The sequence below is a fragment of the Python bivittatus genome, unplaced genomic scaffold (genome assembly GCF_059951505.1).
Source record: "Python bivittatus isolate LINGU-HERP-01145 unplaced genomic scaffold, Pbiv_v1 ctg000980_np1212, whole genome shotgun sequence".
NCBI classification, from domain to species: domain Eukaryota; kingdom Metazoa; phylum Chordata; class Lepidosauria; order Squamata; family Pythonidae; genus Python; species Python bivittatus.
The window spans coordinates 59,416,264-59,434,981 of NW_028277125.1; the positions used below are offsets into that span (position 1 = coordinate 59,416,264).

The 18,718-nt window shown below is 38.8% G+C and overlaps 1 protein-coding gene and 1 long non-coding RNA gene across 2 annotated transcripts in view; one reads left to right on the plus strand and one right to left on the minus strand.

Moving 5' to 3' along the window:
• Positions 1 to 18,300, minus strand: part of CPXM2 (carboxypeptidase X, M14 family member 2) — an 82,611-nt gene extending 64,311 nt beyond the window's left edge. The window contains exons 1-2 of the mRNA XM_088132037.1: positions 17,720 to 18,300; positions 1,388 to 1,489 (exon numbers count right to left, since the gene is read on the minus strand). Of these exons, the coding sequence (XP_087988163.1) occupies positions 1,388 to 1,489; positions 17,720 to 18,056 (439 nt within the window). The 5' untranslated portion in view covers positions 18,057 to 18,300. The remainder of the gene's footprint in view (positions 1 to 1,387; positions 1,490 to 17,719) is intronic.
• LOC148213599 (uncharacterized) overlaps positions 13,730 to 18,718 on the plus strand; it is an 82,951-nt gene continuing 77,962 nt past the window's right edge. Inside the window, exon 1 of the long non-coding RNA XR_015794389.1 lies at positions 13,730 to 14,071. This is a non-coding gene — a long non-coding RNA (uncharacterized LOC148213599). The remainder of the gene's footprint in view (positions 14,072 to 18,718) is intronic.

Consider the following 18,718-nt stretch of genomic DNA (forward strand, 5'->3'; position numbering starts at 1 on the left):
GCACAGGGCTTTCAGCTAGGTGACTGGAGCTGATATCATGCTCCTACTGTCACCCAGTCTCTACATCACTGTTTCTCAACCTTGGCAATTTTAAGATGTGTGGACTTCAACTCCCAGAATTCCCCAGCCAGTTTGGCTGGCTGGGGAATTCTGGAAGTTGAAGTCCACACATCTTAAAGTTGCCAAGGTTGAGAAACACTGCTCTACATAACCAGAATGGTACAATAAGACAAGGTGAGGAAGCCTATACAAAACAGTGTAATCAGTGTGGTGGCTTGCTATCATTATTAGTACACAGAGGGAAATAGGCTTTTTTTCAAGCATAAAACTGAGAGGGACAGAAGAGACACTTCTTGCTAGCCTTAAGACCCAAGTATTGATTGCCTGAGACTCCTTTGTGCTCATCTTTCTCCAAGGAACAGCAAGCTGTAATAGAGTGTTGTATCTCTAGGAGCACAACAGCCTCGTGACATATACTTGTTCCTGTCCTGTCCTGATAACTTGGAGTAGCCTGCTCAAGCCCTGATTAACTTAAATTGTACAATCAGAAACTTTGGCAAGGAAAGGTTGATTCCTGGAAACGCATCCAGTTAATGCTATCTTGTTTGGTTGAGGGGATGAGAGACAGGATGCGTGCTGGAACAGGCAGAGAGAAATGCTAAAAATAAATGTGCCACATATCATGGGTTGAAATAGCCACGTCTCTATTTCTGATTCTGAAATCCTGATAGGTATACAATATACTACTTCAACGTCAACATCCTTCAACACAGATCACTATAATTGGAGAATCCTGTAAAAGCAGATACTGTAATTAAAAGCTAGAGCTGTCAGTTGCCAAACTACACCCCCTTCTCTCTTCCACCTGCTTATCATCCTGCTCTTTGTATTATATAGAAGCTTGAAAAGCAGCATTGCCACTTTATAGATGCACTGTGTCTATATATTTTTTTTAATTTGCCAAATCATTTGTGAAGCTTTGGATTTTGACTTCTTCTGATGTCTTTCAGATCTGTCTGATTCTGATTTATTCTTCTTCAGTTCAGGATTCAACCAAATCTATTGCATAATCTTAATGGAAAGTGAAATTTAATTGGTATTTAAATCTAGAGCTAAACTGTCAAAGTCCTTTGCCTGGAGAGACCAATCTGCTGCTTCCCTTTCTCCCACATTTATCCTTTTTTTAACCTTTAAGTGCATTTCTTGCAGTTCACAAAAAAGTTCAGCAAGTTCTTAATAAAAAGGAACCACTGAAATGAACCACCTTCATATTCCCTAATATAAAATATTTATTTTTAGGACCTCTTCTTGCTTCATTAAAATTTGTCCCAAGAGTTGGTTCACCCAAAAAAGAAATGCAAACAAATCTTCAAACACTCTAACTTACTTTCCCTGCTGTCGTCACCAGTGCTTCGCCTTTCATAGTCGCCGTCTGGTGTTCTTTCATTGCTCTTCTTGTTTTTCTCACCTTTCTTGTTGCCATTTTTAGCTGACAGCAGAAAAGAGAAACACATGATATTATTTCTCCCCAAATATAAACTATCAAAACAGAAAGACAAGAATAATGAACACGGGGGAAAATCCCATAATTTCCAGTCCATTATAAGACTGTACAGTTGTCTCCCCAAGTTTTCAAAAACACATTAGATACATTTCAGAAAAGGTAAAGTTATTTTTGAATCCTTTGGGATCACGTCTGTGGGTGCCCAAGGATCTTCAAGATAATTTTTTTTGTATTATCCCAGTATACCACGTATACTCTCTAAACCATGCTAGCTTCAGAGCTGGAAAAAATCATTCCAAGTGACCACAATGAAACACGAAAAATAGGAGAAAAAAAAACCCTTCTCCCCCAAAAGAAGTTGACACCAATTCCATTTTCTTTTGCTTCTCCATGGACTTTCCTCCTCTTCCTCCAGGACTGATCTGCTTGCTGAAGGATAAAGACTCCATTGAGCCAAAATCAATTTTCTAGCAGAGATCTGTGTCACTGACTTCTTCTGGGGTGTCTTTTCAACTTCCCTGATTAGTCCACAGCACTAAGCATTCCTGGTTGTCCAGGTTTAATCCTGTTCAGCCCTTTTGAGGTCAACCAAGGTCATATAGATGGCTCCACCACTGTAGAATTCTACTTGTTACAAACAGTTTATTACAGTTTATTACAGTTAAGTGTATTATAGCTACTTCAACATTAAAGAGAAATTAGGTAATTTTCAAATAACATCAACAGAGTGTCATCTGGTTGAGAGACAGCTGGAATTGTTATTAAGTGCTATCCATCAGGTAAAGGAAGCATGCTAGTTTACTCTTTTGTTGTTGTTGCTGCTGCTGCTGCTGCTATTTTTATTTTATTTCTTCTTCTTGAAGGAAGATTGGCAGATCATAATCTGGTTCACATATAGAAAGATATAGCTTATGCTTATAATAGCAGGTCTACAGAGAGAAATGGGAATTTAGATGCATATAGAAAAATCTCAGGATCCATAAATTCCCAAATGTAACAAGTGTGCCATAAACTTTGCCACTTTTGAAGCTAATAAAGTTAAATCTATATGAGATAACCGGGGTGGGAGGTGGATCATATGACAGCACCCCTTAAGTACCTAAAAGGATGAAAATGCAGATTCCCAGAAGAATTGAAAGGAAATCAGGTTTCCAAATAGCATAGACCATTTGGAGTTGAGGCAACCCAAAATAAACAGAGACATTATTAGGGAGTATTTGGTGACCACGAATGAGTTCAGATCTCCAGAACGAGAATAATTACTTTTAAGACTCATGAAGGAACTTGCAGATATCATCTTGGAGCCTGTTTCTGTGCTTTTTGAGAAATCATAGGATAGGCATAGTGCTAGAGAACTGGAGAAGGACAAATATTGTTCCTATCTTCATATGAGAGAAGCAACAGGACACAGGTCAATGTGGACTACATCACTTGGCAGAAGCTGGCATGAGTTTACCAAAGATACATCATGCCAGACCAATCTGACTTTTTGATAAAGTGATCAGTTTAGTTGAACATGAGAATGTGGTGGACATAGTGAACTTTTTCTTCAACAAAGCATTCAAGAACTCTTCCTTGAGATTCTAGTGGGAAATACGAAAAACTGTGCTGCACTATGTTTCTATTAGAGAGATACAGAGGAGGTAAACAGTTGTACTGAGCTCTGTGAATGGTTCTGTTTCAAGATTGAAGTGTTGGGCAGCATACCACGGGCTCTTTTCTAGACCTGTGTTGTTCAACATATTTATACATGACTTGGATGAGGGCTTAAAATATATTATTATCAAATCTGCAGACAGCACAAAGATAAGGGGAAAAGTACTTTAGAGGACAATATCTTTTGGATTTAGAGTATCAAGATTTAGGGAGATCTTGATAGTGGAACATTGTTCAAACCCAGCAAGATGAATCTTAGCAGAGAAAAATACAAAGTTCTACATTTGGGTAGGAAAAATAAAAGGCATGAGGACCACACTAGTCAACAATTCATGCAAAAAGGATTTGGGTGTTCAGAGACGGTGTGTCCAGAGAAGAGCAATGAATGTTTTAGAGGACCTGAAAAGAGTTATAAGGAATGGCTGGAGGTGATTGATATATTTTGCCTGAAGAAAAGGAGACTGCAGGGAGACATGATAGCTGTTTTCAATTATCTGAAGGACAGTGATATAGAGGATGAAGCAAAATTGTTCAGAGTTGTTCAAGAAGGAACAACAAAAAGAGGGTGGGTTTAAATTACAAGGAAGTAGATTTGACTATACATCAAGAAAAAAAATTCCTAGTGGGAAGAACAATTCAAGAATGGAACAAACTGCCTGGAGCCTGATGCTGATGTCTGAGATGCCATAGTAGTGTTTTTCTGCACTGTACATGGGGCTGGACTAGAAAATCCCCAAAGTAGAACTCCCTTCTAGCAATTACATTCTACGGTTTTATGACTGAATGTTAGAAAAATGCCCCCTTTCTATTCCATGATCCTTTCTCTTGTTGATACTAACGGAACCACCATAATCTTCTGCGAGACAGCAGGGTTGGCATTTGACAATTACTTTTCCCTGAACTTCCCTAACCCCACCATTTAAGGACTCTTTTATTTTATGTATTTATCTTATTTTATTAATGAGTGGAATAATGTGGGATAGTGAAATTACGGAAGATATCTTAGTTAAATTGGGAAATCAAATGAAACATGAAAAAAAGCTAGAATTACTGTGTCAACACAAGTTTTAAAGAGGAAGCTAAGCAAGTATATGTGTGGGAGGCTTCCAATTTTTAAAAAGGATCACCATTATTATTAGTCTCAAGTTTAAGATTTCAAAACCCAGAAACACAAATCTTGGCCATTCATAATATGTGCTCAAATAAAAGTTCTTTCTGTTGTTCTGTTTTTCTGGTGTATAGCCAATCCAGTGGCAAACACCACCAAGGACTCTCTTCTCAATATTCTGCTGAAACAGTAAATCAGGTGGGGATTGGAAGACGGACAGAATGAAACTATACCCTCACTGGAGGCAGTGTTGGCAGAGGATGAAAACCTCACCATGCTGTCAGTGATATCTGGAGCATAGCTGAGTCTGATTTAAATTAAAATCAGCCCCAGAATAAGCCAAGCTGTTTTCCAAGCTTTAGGGGAAATAGCTAATTTTTCCAAGCATTATTAGCCAATAGCTGGCATAGCCATATTAATACCACAATGCCAAGTTATGCATTCTAAAGATACATCCAGAGAGCTGGTTTAATGGGCTGTCCTCACACCCATGGCACAACAAAAGGAGGCCAGCATGCATTTCCTCTGTCTACAAAACCAGTCTCTCCTCTACTCTGCCTTGTTAATGAGGCCAGTGAGCGGGGCTGTCCTAATAGCTGCTGATGGGAAAATGTCCACCAGTTGTACTCCTGAACATGGTGTGAGGGTGGGGCTAAGAGAACAGTTTTGGTGATTGGGTGGGCGGGATGGTTATTCATCTTTCAAAACTTAATCTGTGAGCTGAGGAGACTTCCTACTCCTGCTTGGCCTTACAGTGTATCCCATGGACCACTTGAAGCTCTGTGAATCAAGCACTACAAGGTTTCTGATGTATCAGGAGAGGCTCTTCCTTCCTGGTATACTGGAAAGCTACACTGGAAAGTTCCTGCTTAACATAACCTGCCCACAAACTTGCTGATATACTGCCCAGGCGAGCTAGTAGGCACGAATTTGACTTTAGATCAGCCTACTGAATAGCATGTTGGCAGGTATCATGCAGAGTAATGGTGGCGGCAGGAGCAGGAGAAATCAGTGTGGCATACCAACACTGCTGATGATATGCCATGTTAATGTACCATGTTGCCAGCCATGTTGAGAGAGGAGGATTGAGACACCTACTTGAGGCACTAGTTAAGCATTGCCAAGAAAACCAGTTACAAATAACTATGATAAAACTAAAATTTTGGATTTTGAAAAAAAAAAGTTAAAAAGTACATCTGAAAAATTCAAGATCATGTGATAACACAAGTACAGAATTTTAGTTATTTGGGCATTTAATTAATCATGCTCTATCCTTGCAAGGCAAAACTTCTGAAAGCAAAATCTACTGTGACGGCCCTGCTTAAATATTTTCATTCATAAGGAGGGAAATTTGGTCCTGCAGCAGTACAGGTTTTTAATGCAAAAATTGCATCTCAAATTTTATTTGGAGCTCCAATTTGGATTACTTTTGCCAATAATAACATAGCCATCTGCAGGTGAATTTTTAAAGATCTCTTTTAATTGTTCCAAGCTGTGTTCCAAATTCTGTTATTTTCCTGGAAACTGGGCAACGCCTTTTGAAAACAAAGGCTTGGCTAAGTACTATTAAATTTTGGTTGCAAATATACATTTTTAAAAACAAGGAAAGATTGCTTCAGGAAATCCCAAATGAATCTTTTGCAGATATGTGGTTTAAACAGGTGACCCAAAAGATTAGTTGGTTTGGCATTGATCCTGATTATTTATTTTCCAGGGGTATGATATCAGCATTTCATTGTATTAAACAAAGATGATGGGATAATTCAGTACAGAAATTAATGGCTAAAGCCAAAATTTTGTGTTCACCTGTAACCTTTGGAATTAACTACAGATATACTTTTCAACTTCCTAAATACCTGAATAGCTTAGTATATTTAAGTAAATACAAAATAGCCTTTTCAAAAGCCAGTTTAAATGTGTTGCCATCAAATATGCTATATGGTAGATTTCCAAAAATTCCCATCTCTCAAAGATTTTGCCCCTATAATGGCATTGATCTTGAAATGGTGGATCATATTTTATCATCTTGTGACATTTATAAGAGTCTTCCACTGGAAGCTATCTAGCCTATTTTAAAATCAAAACCATTCTGAGTATGTTAAAGTTTTACTTGCAGATGAAAATCCTAAAATTACAGAGGCCAGATTTTTGCCTATGGTTATAAAAACAAAGCTTTAGTAACACATCAATGAGTTGGGGTTTTCAGTGTATTATGTAATATTTATTCAATATTTTACTTGTTAAACTGTTTTATCTAATACCAATTTTTAGATTATATTTGTAACTTGCTATTTGGGCCTTTTGGCCATAAAAAAAATAAATAAATATCCCACATACATTGCTTAAGATAACTCCTGGCATTTTCAAACTCTAATGGACTGGGGCTTTCCAGAGAAAGACCTAAGCACAGCTGATTTAAAACCGTCTCTGAGAACAAATGGAGCCAGACCCACAAGGGGAAAAAATCAATTTTAACCAGAAATTGAGGAGATAGAACCAAGCTCTGGCACCCACAGAAACCAAACCTGACTCTGACCATAAAGCAGCATTTTGATGCATCTTGGAACTGCAAGTATAGCTGTTATAAATTTGGACTGGACAGCTTCCAGGATATTAAACTTTGTAAAAATTCAGATCTGAATACCATAAAGAAGCTGAGAAACCACCTTAGCAAGAAAAACCTTGCAAGCTGCAGGAATAAAATGTGCCCCCTTTGAATGGAAGAATCTTAAGATAGCTATGGAGATACATTGGGCAACGCTTGCCCGAAAAGAGAAATTGTGTGCTCCGAGATAAGGAAGCCTGGAACTGCACCCCAAGATAAAATTATAAGTATATACCTGCCCTATTGGAGTCCCATTAATTTGCCATATATGCATCCTACTATTTGCCATGCTAAGATTAGCACTTTAGTTTTTTGATAATTTACTACAAGTTGTCCTTCTAGGCAAAAGGAAGCCAATTCCCTTCTCGTTCCCACCTGGGAGACAGACAAAATGACCACACTCTTTGCTAACATTGGAGAGTGATGATTAGAAGATGAGAAAACCCGAATTATTGAATTAATGTACAGATAAGGATTCATATATACAGGTAATGTTCTAGTAAGGAAGTTAGACTGTACCCTGGTTATCAACACATTGTACATGGGGCCAGTGCTGGCTGAAGCAGCCCACAAGCCTGACAATATGCCATGCGATGGGGTTTGGTAGGTAAGAATAAATATACTCTCTCACCACCACAGGACCTACCTGTCAGCCTCTAGCCACCACAGGTGACCGGAGGGAAGTGGCATGCCCACACTAGCAAAAAGCATCCAGCTGGATCTTGGTATATCTCATTCCCTGTGGTGTCATCAGCTCAGTTGTATCAAAGCTTCACACATCATGTAGATAACAAGATTTGTGTTATGCTATGGAAAATGCAACTTTAACTTCAGTTCAGAAAGACTCCTTCAGATAGAGGTATCCCTCAGGAACAGTTAACTAGACATCCTTTAGCTGAAGTTAAAGAAATGTATAGATGTGACCCAAGTCTAATTTCAGCAGGAGGTTGGATGCATAATCCTATATGTGATTACTCAGGCAAGTAGACTGAGGTACAAATCATAATTCTATATTTAGAATTACTCATAGACTCAGATGTAAGTGTAAAACGTACCTCACAAATTAGACTTGCAGGTGGTCCTCACTTAACAACAGTAATTGGGATTGGAATTTCCCTTGCTAAGTGACACAGTGGTAAAGTGCGACGTTACGTGATCCCCATTTGTGACCTCCTTTGGCTTCCACATTGACTTTGCTTGTAGGAAGCTGGCAAAGGAGCTCACAAATGGCAATCATGTGATTGTGGGGATGCTGTGACCCTCATAAGTATGAGGACTAGTCATAAGTACCACTTGTTCAGCGTTGTCTAAATGGTTGCTGAACGAGTGGTCATTAAGTGATGACCACTTGTAATTTGGTTGCTTGGACTTAACTCATAAATTGCAGAATCTGGCTCCTGACCTGAGTCAGACATAGCATTAGATATCTAAGAATGCCAGCCCAAATTGTTTGATATAGAAGGGTCAATTTTATGCTATCACATGTGTATGTATCAGGACTATGTAAGATAAGAAGCCCAGTGCTTTGTGTCATAAACATTTTATTGGCAAGAGACAATTTATTTGAATACATGATACAATAATTTATCTTAGTGGATTGATCAGATAAATTATTCCCATAAAGGTATCCCAAAACTTAATCTGAAAGTACTGACTGCTTAAGTCTTGAGGAACAGCAATAATAAAGATTACAAAAGCAGAATAAACTGAAAGGTGGAAACTGTCTTCCACAACGGGCAAGTAGAAAAACATGGCAGGCCTCCTAGTTTCTCTTTGAAACACAGCTACAGATTTAGTTTAAATGCCATTTTGGGCAGCAAAGACACTGTGTTTCTTTCACATATGCATACAGTAGTTAAGTTGCCAATTTAAGTCTTTTGCGAAGTAGATGGACTTTTTGTATATGTGCTGCTGAGGTCAGCACAAAGTATGTATGGGAGCTTTTGATATATCTGGCAGTGACCTAGAGGACCAAAACAAGCATGGGATTCAGCAGCAGCGGCATAACAGAAATTTGTGACGGAGGGGACAAACCAAGGAATATATTGCTAGGAACAAAAGCCATGTAACTATTCTTTGAAATCTAATGTTAGTAACTGGCTAACATGAGGGCTACAAAGGTGAGATATTTGCACATGAAATCCTAAATAAGGAACCCCCATTCAGAGAGGTTTTGTTGTTTTTCTCTCAAATATTTAAGGCTGGATTCATTCATGCCCTTTAATATTCCTTTTAAAGACTGCCACAAATAACCCTGCCTGGATATTCCCTGTCGCATTTTTAGGATATTTTATTACATGGCTTTGGAGTGCAGCAAAACTTATTTTTCTGATACCCTGTTCTTCCAATGGTCATGGCTCCTCTATGCTTCAAGAATGCATTTGGAAATTATGCTGTTTTATGATCTCTGTTGAGATATTTACCTGAGCCCATGGGGGCTAGACATGTATAGTGGGAAGGGAAGATACATCCTGGTATCTTCCCAGTGGGCAGATGTACAATGACCTCCGCCTTCAGGAATACAGCAGTGCCCATCATTGTAAAGATAGCTCTATTTATATTCAGGCAAGGTAAAAAAAATGCCCTCCATAGGTCAATAGTTGGTAGATGCCGAGACACTGAGGCTAAACCAGCATGTGTAGCCTTAGCTTCATACGTGTGCACCCAAACCAATATGGTACTAAGAACCCTCAGAGATGAAGCCACTGGAATTTGGAATGGTGCCAAACATCATTACCACCAAACAGCATCACGGTCAACCAAGGACCCTGAAAATATGAAGCCTTGTCCAAAAGTTCTGCTCTTTCCATTTTAACAACATTATAATCATGCCATTCTCCCCTTCCTAGCCCCTGAAAAGCACAATGCAAATAAATGAAGTAACCTTGCATTTCTTAAAGCAAGAGCTGAGGAGAAATTTTCCAGATTGTGCATTCCTACGGATTTAAGCATGTGAAAAATATATTCAAAAAATGCATATTAAGGACAATTGTGTGTATCATATCTGCATAAGAGGGGGGAAAGCATTCAGAAAGAATACCTTAGAGGTAATTAATTCAAAAATGCAATTATTAGGAAAAATTAGTACAAAATGTTTATACTAGGGAACATACAAAAATACAAATTTTTATTAAAAAAAATAGATGAAAATAGGACAGAACAGATTTGAGCCTGTTCTGGCTCAACACATGGAAGTGACGTAGATGGAAATAGACAGATTTGTCATCTCTGTTAATTACCTTGTGGGAAGATAAATTTATAATCACAATTCAACCTTCCCATTAATTTTCTTTCATTTATGAACTCAGGAGAATATTTTTAGTATTTCAGTCACCACTTCCACTCTGTTGAGCTGGAAGAAACTTTTTTTTAAAAAAAGCAAACAAACAGAACATATTATAACTTCTCTCTCTATAAAAGCCTATTCAGCATCATTTCATAATAAGTAGCTGTCACCTTGTTTTAGCACTTTCCATTGCAAGAATCCCAATTTGCTGAGACCTAGGTTGGCAGAGCTCCATCAGAAGGGAGGGAGGAGGTAGCCCTGATTTTGAACCAGAGAGGTTTCAAATTGTTGGAACATGCTTTCATTTTTTATTTTTTTCCCATATAAGGAAAGGGGGTTGAGGGAAGGAGGAACATTTCATAAAGCAAATGACAGAGGTAGAAGAGAAACAAGTAAACACTATAGAACTTCAACACGGGTGTTATCTTCTTGAAAGCCCAAACTGTCTGGCCATCTAACAGTTTTTTTCAGGTCTGTTCATCTTCATCACATGAAAGAGAGGACTATCACACTGAAAGGTGAACCCCCAGCTATGTATCCTTTCTCTCATTTGCATCTTTCCTCAAAGTTGGATGCCAAATTTCCAGTGCAAATGTCCATTCATGAATGTTTCAAGCATGATTTTAAATCTTAATTATGTGGGTTTGTAAATTATCCCAACAACTTGTTTTGAGTTTAAAAAAAAAAAAAAACTCAGGGAAGATACAAATGAGTGAAAGGGCATCCATGCGAGCAGGTGGAGCTCCTTCCCATAATTTTTAATTGTAGGATGGAGAGAATGCCTGGAGGAGGTCTAGAAATCTATCCAGATATGGCATCATTCCATACACATCTTTCTGTGGTTTGAAATTTACTCATTAGTAATTTCTGTCCTTCTCCAAATATGTACAGTACCTTCAGATTTTTTTAAAAAACGTATATGCAGGACATATTTTTATAGGATGAACCTGGCAAGGAATTGAGAAATGAAATGGACAAATCATGAACAAGGTTGCTTGCTTTGTAATTTCATAAAACAATATAGGTCTGCATCTAAGTCTAGTTGCAGGACAGTGTGGCAGAAATGGCTAACCTAGAATCTGATGCTTTTTTTGATCCATAGAGGCCCTGACCTAATTTCAAATTCACTGTGTGAGAGATCATTTTAGGAGTTTGATAAAACTACTTATCTTTTCCTTGTAGGTTGCTGGCCAAGACAGTCTTCCAGGATGAGTGACTTCTATTCAAGGAGCAGGTGGCAGCAATGGCCAGAAGGACCTTTCCATAAATACATACTGTGCTCAGGTTGTGCCCATTCCTAGAGCAGGAGTTACCACCCATGGTCTCTTATGCCCTAATCACCTTGAGATTGGACTGTTGCAATGCAGTCTACTTGGGGCTGCTCTTGAACAGCATTCAGAAGGTTCAGTTGGTTCAGAATGCAGCAGCACATGCACCATGGGTGCACCATGAGACACCCATGTAACACTGCTTCTTTATGAGTTGCATTGGTTCCCATAGGCTTCTGATGCAATTCAAGGTGCCTAACATGGTACAGGGCCAGGTTACTAATGAGACTGCCTGTCCCCTGTAGTTTCTGCCTGCTCCACTAGATCCAGCTGAGTGGGCATGCTCCCACTCCCTTAGGTGAAGCAATGTCAGCTGGTGGGTGCTAGGAAGCATGCCTTCTCGGTCATGATGGTTCCATTATGGATCTCAGCCTCCCTCCAGAGATTTGGATAGTCCTGACCCTATTGGCCTTCCAGGAGATCATGAAAACCTGGTTTTTCCCCCAGGCACAGGAGCCAGGATCTTAATAAAGTCTGGGTGCATCATGTTGGTATGGTTTTTTTATAGTGCCCTCAACTTGGTTCTTTTAATTGATCTGTGTATTATGTTCTATCTTTGGTTAGACATTCAGAGTACCATTAGTATTTGGGGGGATATATAAATGTGTGAAGTCAATAAATGGTTGGGACAGAAAGAAAAAGAATGTGTGTCAGGACAGAAGGAGTATCCTGATCTCTTCTGGCTTTGGCCTTCTCCTCCCCAGATTACCTCTTGAGGAAATGTGGCCTTTAATGGAAAAAAGGTTGCCCATGGGATAACCTCCAGGGCAGACCAGATAGACAGTATTTTCTCTTCTAAACAAATATCCTGTACAGTATTAATGCATGCTCCTTTCTATGGAAGCGTCCCATTCTAAATTATATTTAAAATGTTTTAAAATACACATTGTTTTAACTCTGAAATGGAAGGGCTTTGTTGCCCCTCAGCACAACAGACAAGAAACTAAGGATGACATTTAGTTTGGTCTCCATATATACTTGCTAAGATTGTTTCTTGGCATCCACCATCCTTCTCTCAGGTGCCCTGCAGATGTCTTGTAACAGCAACTCTCAGAATTCCCAATTGATCCAGCCTAATTGGGGGAGGATGGCATGCATACAACACAGAGAACTATTGTTTATTGTTCTATAAAAACTTGCAACTTTGGCTTTTCAAGGGGCTGAAACAATTAATAACATCACATGATTTGAAATGCCTTTTGTGGAGGCAGGAGGTAATATTATGGAAAAGAAACATTTGGCATGGAGGCATTGCAGAGTAAAGAATGTTCCCTTAAATAAAATACATCTGGCAACCTAGGCTATATATTTTTGTCTTAGGCTTACTTGGATGGAAAACATAGCATTCATCCTATGCAAACTTCCTCTGCCAAGAAAATCTTTATATAAAAGGAAAAGACAGAATGTTATGGTTGGGTAGTTTTCTCATCAGAATGCTGTAAGGAATGGATGCCACACTTTACAACCTTGAGTCCCCAGATGTTGCTGGACTACGCCTCTCATCATCCTCTGCTAGCATGGCTAATGGTCAGAATGACATGAGCTAAGGCACTGTATTAAGCTATAAACCTAAGGAATATATCATGGGAAACATTTGCATCAGTGGATGTATGTCATTTATTATATGTAAACATAGACCCAATAAGCTTTTAAATGGTGGCCCCATATCAGCAGCTATTCCCACATCCTGTATAAATCAGGCTGAGCAATGATGTATTTCAGAACTAGGCAACCTGGTGGCTTCCAGATGTATTGAATGTCAGCTTCTTTCCTATTCAGCAATGTAGCATCTGGCAACTCAGATTCAGGAGATGCTGCCTAAATATGTACAAAGCCTTTCATGTACATCATCTCAATAATCCTTCCCATAACCCTATGACGCATGTCAAGCATAGGCAACCAGATGTTCTCCAGATGTTTGGACCTACAGCTCCCACAGTCCCCTGCCACTCTTCATGCTAAATGAGAAGGGAATTGAAATTCAACATATCTGGAAGACACTAGTGTGCCTACTTATGAAATATGGCTCTGCTAGGCCTGATTTATAGAGGATGTGGGAATAGTTGCTAACACAGACCCACCAGTTAAAAAATTATTGGGTCTATGTTTGCAGACAATAAATGACATGCATCCATTGATGCACACATTTCACATGATACACTCCATATGTTCATAACCTGATGCAATGCCTATAGCTCTCAGGCAGATAATGTTGAAAAAACAGTGTTGAGCATCAGACCACTAGGATGAATCTCCATTGCACTTTAAAACACCACTCAACTTCTAGATTTGATTAACAGGCAGTGCTTTTCCAGCCCTGTTAATCAGGTCTACACTCTCAGTGACCTACCAGTACTTTTTAACCTGCTTGTTCCATTCCTCCCCGCTCTGCTTTCCAGTCAGCAGGAAGGAAATTAATCTGTTTCCAAAACATTTCACAAAGCTTGCTGGAGCACCAGTTCCCAAATGAAGTCAGCCAGCAGTTTCAACAAACTTTGAAAAAGTCCGGAGAACAATTAAATAGAAAAAAGGATTGTTTCTACTCATTGCCTAGTGAGCAGCAGTGGGGATGGGAACAAATACTGTAAGTTCCTTTTTTTCTTTTTCTTTTTTTTTTTAAAAAGGATAAATAATAATTATTTTACCAGGTGCCAGGAAGAGAATGAATGCTTCTCCTTTTCTTTTTAAAGGGATGGAGGAGTACACATGTGTGTGAGAGAGAGAGGGAGAAAGAAAGAGAATGCACAAGTAGGTCAGTGTGGAAGGGAGTAATGAAAATGATACTGGCAGATCATATTGGTCTAAATCTCATTCACCAGTTCCGCATTCTCATGGGCCTTGGATATGGGTAGGTCAACAACCTACCACTCATGACCTGCACCCCATTTGCAGCAACACAACACCCCAAGTTTGCACTCATGAAAGCTGGTTACAAGATAGCTTATTTTCAACAAAGCAATTATAAAAATTCAGGTAGAAATAGAAATGTTGGCCTCTCGCTTCCATTTCCACCCTTAACTCCCATCTCCATCCTTAAAATGGCCTAGAATTGTGTCATCAATATTATACCATTTTATCACCGAATTTCAGCAGTCTAATTCTGACCCCATTTGCAGAAATTGGAAGGTTTTTTTTTAATGGTGTGAAGGTAGGGGTTTTCTTCCAGATGCTTGCATTCCTACTCTTAACTCTCAACACCAAAAAAGAAGGGGAAAAAAGATGACTAAGAAATAATCAAAAAGACAGTGGGAAACCCCAGCCTTTGCTATAACTTCACCAACTTTTCTATAATGTCACCTGCAGCCCTCTGTCCCTGTCTACACTGAATAATGGCTCCTGACCTTGAGAAAGTTGGCCATCCATGTGTTAGGAGAACCCAGGTTTCCCCTCCATCCTGCAGCCTTTTATATCCTTGGCTAGAAATGCTTGCTGAGTTTTCCCTTTAATTCTCATCCCATAATACAAAAATAAAGATTCTGTGGCTCATGAAATTATTACAAAAGCCTTCTGCAAGTCATCAAGTAAGACCTTTGGCAAGAATGCTACTTTCCTCCCCTAGCAGCTTACTTTGGAAAAAGAGAGGGAGGGGGAGAAGAATTTAAGAGCTGATCTACTATTTTGCTTTGGCCATAATCAGCATGGGGACCCAAAAGAAAAACTGCAGGTCTCTACAAATATTGAAAGGAAGCCAGCTATGCAAAGATCCTTGATTTGTCATGAGGCTTCCAAGACTTGGAAAGGTAGTCATGGCCACGACACTCATACCCACACGGCAACCCTTATTGCTTCTTCAGCCAATGACTGGCACCTACTTGCTGGTCATTCAGATTCCTTGCCATTCTGATGCAGAATAAATTCCTTACAGTTGAGAAGGGTGCAGTTGACAGACTTTGGAGAAAGCTGCTCTTTCTGATTATTGCATGTTTAGTAGCAGACAACAGCCAAAACATTCCCCTTTTGATCCTTTGTCTTGAAAGGAATGCTGTAGACAGGATGTGGAGATATGGTCCAGGGATGGGCAACTTTCCCAGGGCCAAGGGCCTCCATTTGTTCTCTTGATCATCTGTTATATAATATGCCAGGGGATATTATAGAGGGGATGCCTTATGCTTATCATCTGTAAAATAACATAACCAACACTAAGTAGGCAGGAAGCTGTTCAGTTGGCTTGTGTTGCATTTGAGTAAATTAAATTTCCCATCACAATAAATGTCTTTTTCAAGTCAACAGAAGTGAAAGAAAAGCAAAACCTGTCCATTTCTTGTGAGTATGGTGTCTGTACAGCTGCACTTAAGATTCCCCTCTTCATTGGAGTACATTAATCAAAAGTGAGCATTGCATATAAGAGGCTGTAGCTTTATGACTATTATAAATTTTAGTCCACTTCTGATTCAAAGCAAACTACTGATCGGTAACAGCTGCTCAACCAAAGGGCAGATCACATGTTCCTAATTCTTATCCCTTGGCTTTGGTTCATTCCAGCATAGACCCAGCTGATTGCTTGCAACAAACACCTAATTAATCCAACATGCATTTAGCCCCATTGAGCTAAAAAGAATGGGAGACATTTTTAATGTTTGCCAGTTGAATTCTCTTCTTTACACTTCATTCTATTGTTTTTCTTGAATACCATGTTACAGAAATGGACCATTAACCCCACATCTAGAACCATAGCTATTGATTAAGATTAATTGTTGCTTATCTATATTGTCCTCCACTTTTATGCCCTCACTTAAACAATATTCCTAGGATTGCTCTGTAATTAGTTTGCCCAGAGGAATCTATCAATGCAAGAACTTTGGCCAAATCACCTGTGCACAAAATAATTATCTCCTGCAGATGCTGTACAGTAAGGAACGGCTGCATTCCCATTGCTTCCACTCTCTGAGATGCATGGCTGTCCTGCATGGTTAGGCAAACAGAAGTACTATTTGAGGGTAGCAGAAATGCTTCTTGTACTGCTGTCTAAAACAGCAGATTAATGTGTCTAGTCTTCAGCTAGAGAGCTGGACTTAAGGAGGCAAACGTAATTTGTGGTTCCACTCCTAGCAGCACAAAGTCGCTTGCTGAGATGAGACTAATCCAAAGAGACACCATTTCAAGATGTAATTGTTATGTAACAGAGCATGATGTACCAGCATATTCCAAGAGTCCTACAGTGCCAAACTATAACTGGTTGAGCAAAACTTCAGAAGTCCTGATGTTGTTTCCTGTCCAGAATGTAAGCATGTTGTTCAGGAACAAAACCAAAGAAAAATGCAAGGAGTGATAAGACATTTGCACTCACATTTTCAGTGCCTACAAGCAAAGGTCATTTTTGGATCTTGATGGGAGGAAGTTCATGCAATTTTTGTTGTTACTATTTTTAATATTTAACACGTGTGGATGTATGTAGGGGTTTTCATGATGCTTTTTTAAAATGTATGTACTCATTCTTACTATCTTTTAAATGCATTGTGTTGTTTTGTGGTTAGGAAGACTTAACATCCTTTTTAGACGACAGTATAAATCAGACAAGAACAAAATTAGTTATAAACATTTCTTTTCGAAAAACTAGAACCAGAAACTGGAAATGTCAGGACAAAATTTCAGCTGTCTTAGCCCACTGCAGTTTCAGTAGCAACATAAACATTTAAAATAATAAAGCAGGTCATTATACAGAAAGGGTGATGATGATAATAGGTTTGGTGAAGTCAGAGCTGAATGTTCAAACTCCTTTAGATTGCAGTTTTATTTTTATTTTTTTCTTTTACAAAAGTTTAATTTTATTTAATACCTCTTTTGATCAGTTTTGGGGAGAGCTTTCTTATGAGACAAGACAAAATCCACATGTTGTTTCAGAAATAAATCTCAGACACATCCCCAATAGGGACTTAAGAACTTAAAACCTAGTCCATATCTGTATCTTTACTAAATAAAAAGGCAGATGTCATCTGCAATTAAGAAAAGGAAGCTGGGTACAGAATCTGTATGAAAAAGTCTTTTGAAAACATTTAAGTGAAGAGATCAAAGAGTGGTAACAAGACTGTGTCTTCCTAAAGGAGCAGAGGGAGTTAAATTTAGGTTTTCAGATAAATTACCTTGTAAACATAACAGCTGCTTTAGTACTAAGTTGTTTAATTTACTTGTAATACAGATAGTATTATATTTGTGGTTATGCTTATTGGGGAAGCAGAGCTCCCTTGACACCCATCTGTAATCCTAAAATTTGGAAGTGAAAGAAGAAAGTTACCTGGTGGAGTCTCCAGAGTTGATTTATCCTTTCTTGGTTTGATAGTTTTCTTTGATCTGAATTCTTTCTTGCCTGGTTTGAATCTTGGAGATTCCTCTATTTCTGCAGAGGGTTTCAAGACTTTTTCTCTTGGTCGTTCTGTGAAAGGTGACAATTCCTCATTGGGATCCGGAAAAGAATAATAATGATTCCTATTGATGATTTCTTGTAGGTAGTAATCCTGGTCCTCCATGGGGAGAGCCCAAGTTATAAAGCCAAGCAGTACCAGATCAAAATAACAAAACACAAGGTAGAACTCAGGAAAAGATATTTTCTTGAAAATGGGAATCATTTTCATTATTTTTATTTTGTGCTAAAACAATGTGACTCTGAAGCTCTGCAGACTAAGTTTAAGTGAAGAAAGAAAGAAAGAAAGAAAGAAAGAAAGAAAGAAAGAAAGAAAGAAAGAAAGAAAGAAAGAAAGAAAGAAAGAAAGAAATCTTATTTGCTAGTGAAATCTAAGATGAAGAGCAAAGTCTGGGGTAAGAGCTTCTGCCTGGGAGTAGTTTGCAAAAGTTGCAACTGATGAAGTCGGAGTGTGGAGTGGAAGCAGAGGGAGGAGGAAGCAGCCTGAGTTCATGTGATCAGCAGAGCTTAGCAGTCAAACACATATGCAGACATATAGGAAAAGAGACTTACTTGACAGGTGTGATTTTCCATCCAAATCTTTTAAAGGTATTGTTTTTCTCTCTCTGCCCCCCTGCTCCCCATTACAAATTCAGTTAAACTCATGGCTCCTAAGATGCTGTGTCTTTGAAGACTGCTATAATACTGAGTCTGGACATCGTTTATTCAGTAAAATGGGGGCGGGGGGGGAGAGAGAAAGTTGGCCACAAGCCTTAGTATGCAATTGCTTCTACAAATTGCATCTTTTGTCTTGTGCGGATTGTGTACATTGTAATGTTTTTAGATGAAACTGTAGAAAGGGGAAACATTTTTTCCTCTGATGCAGCCTGAATC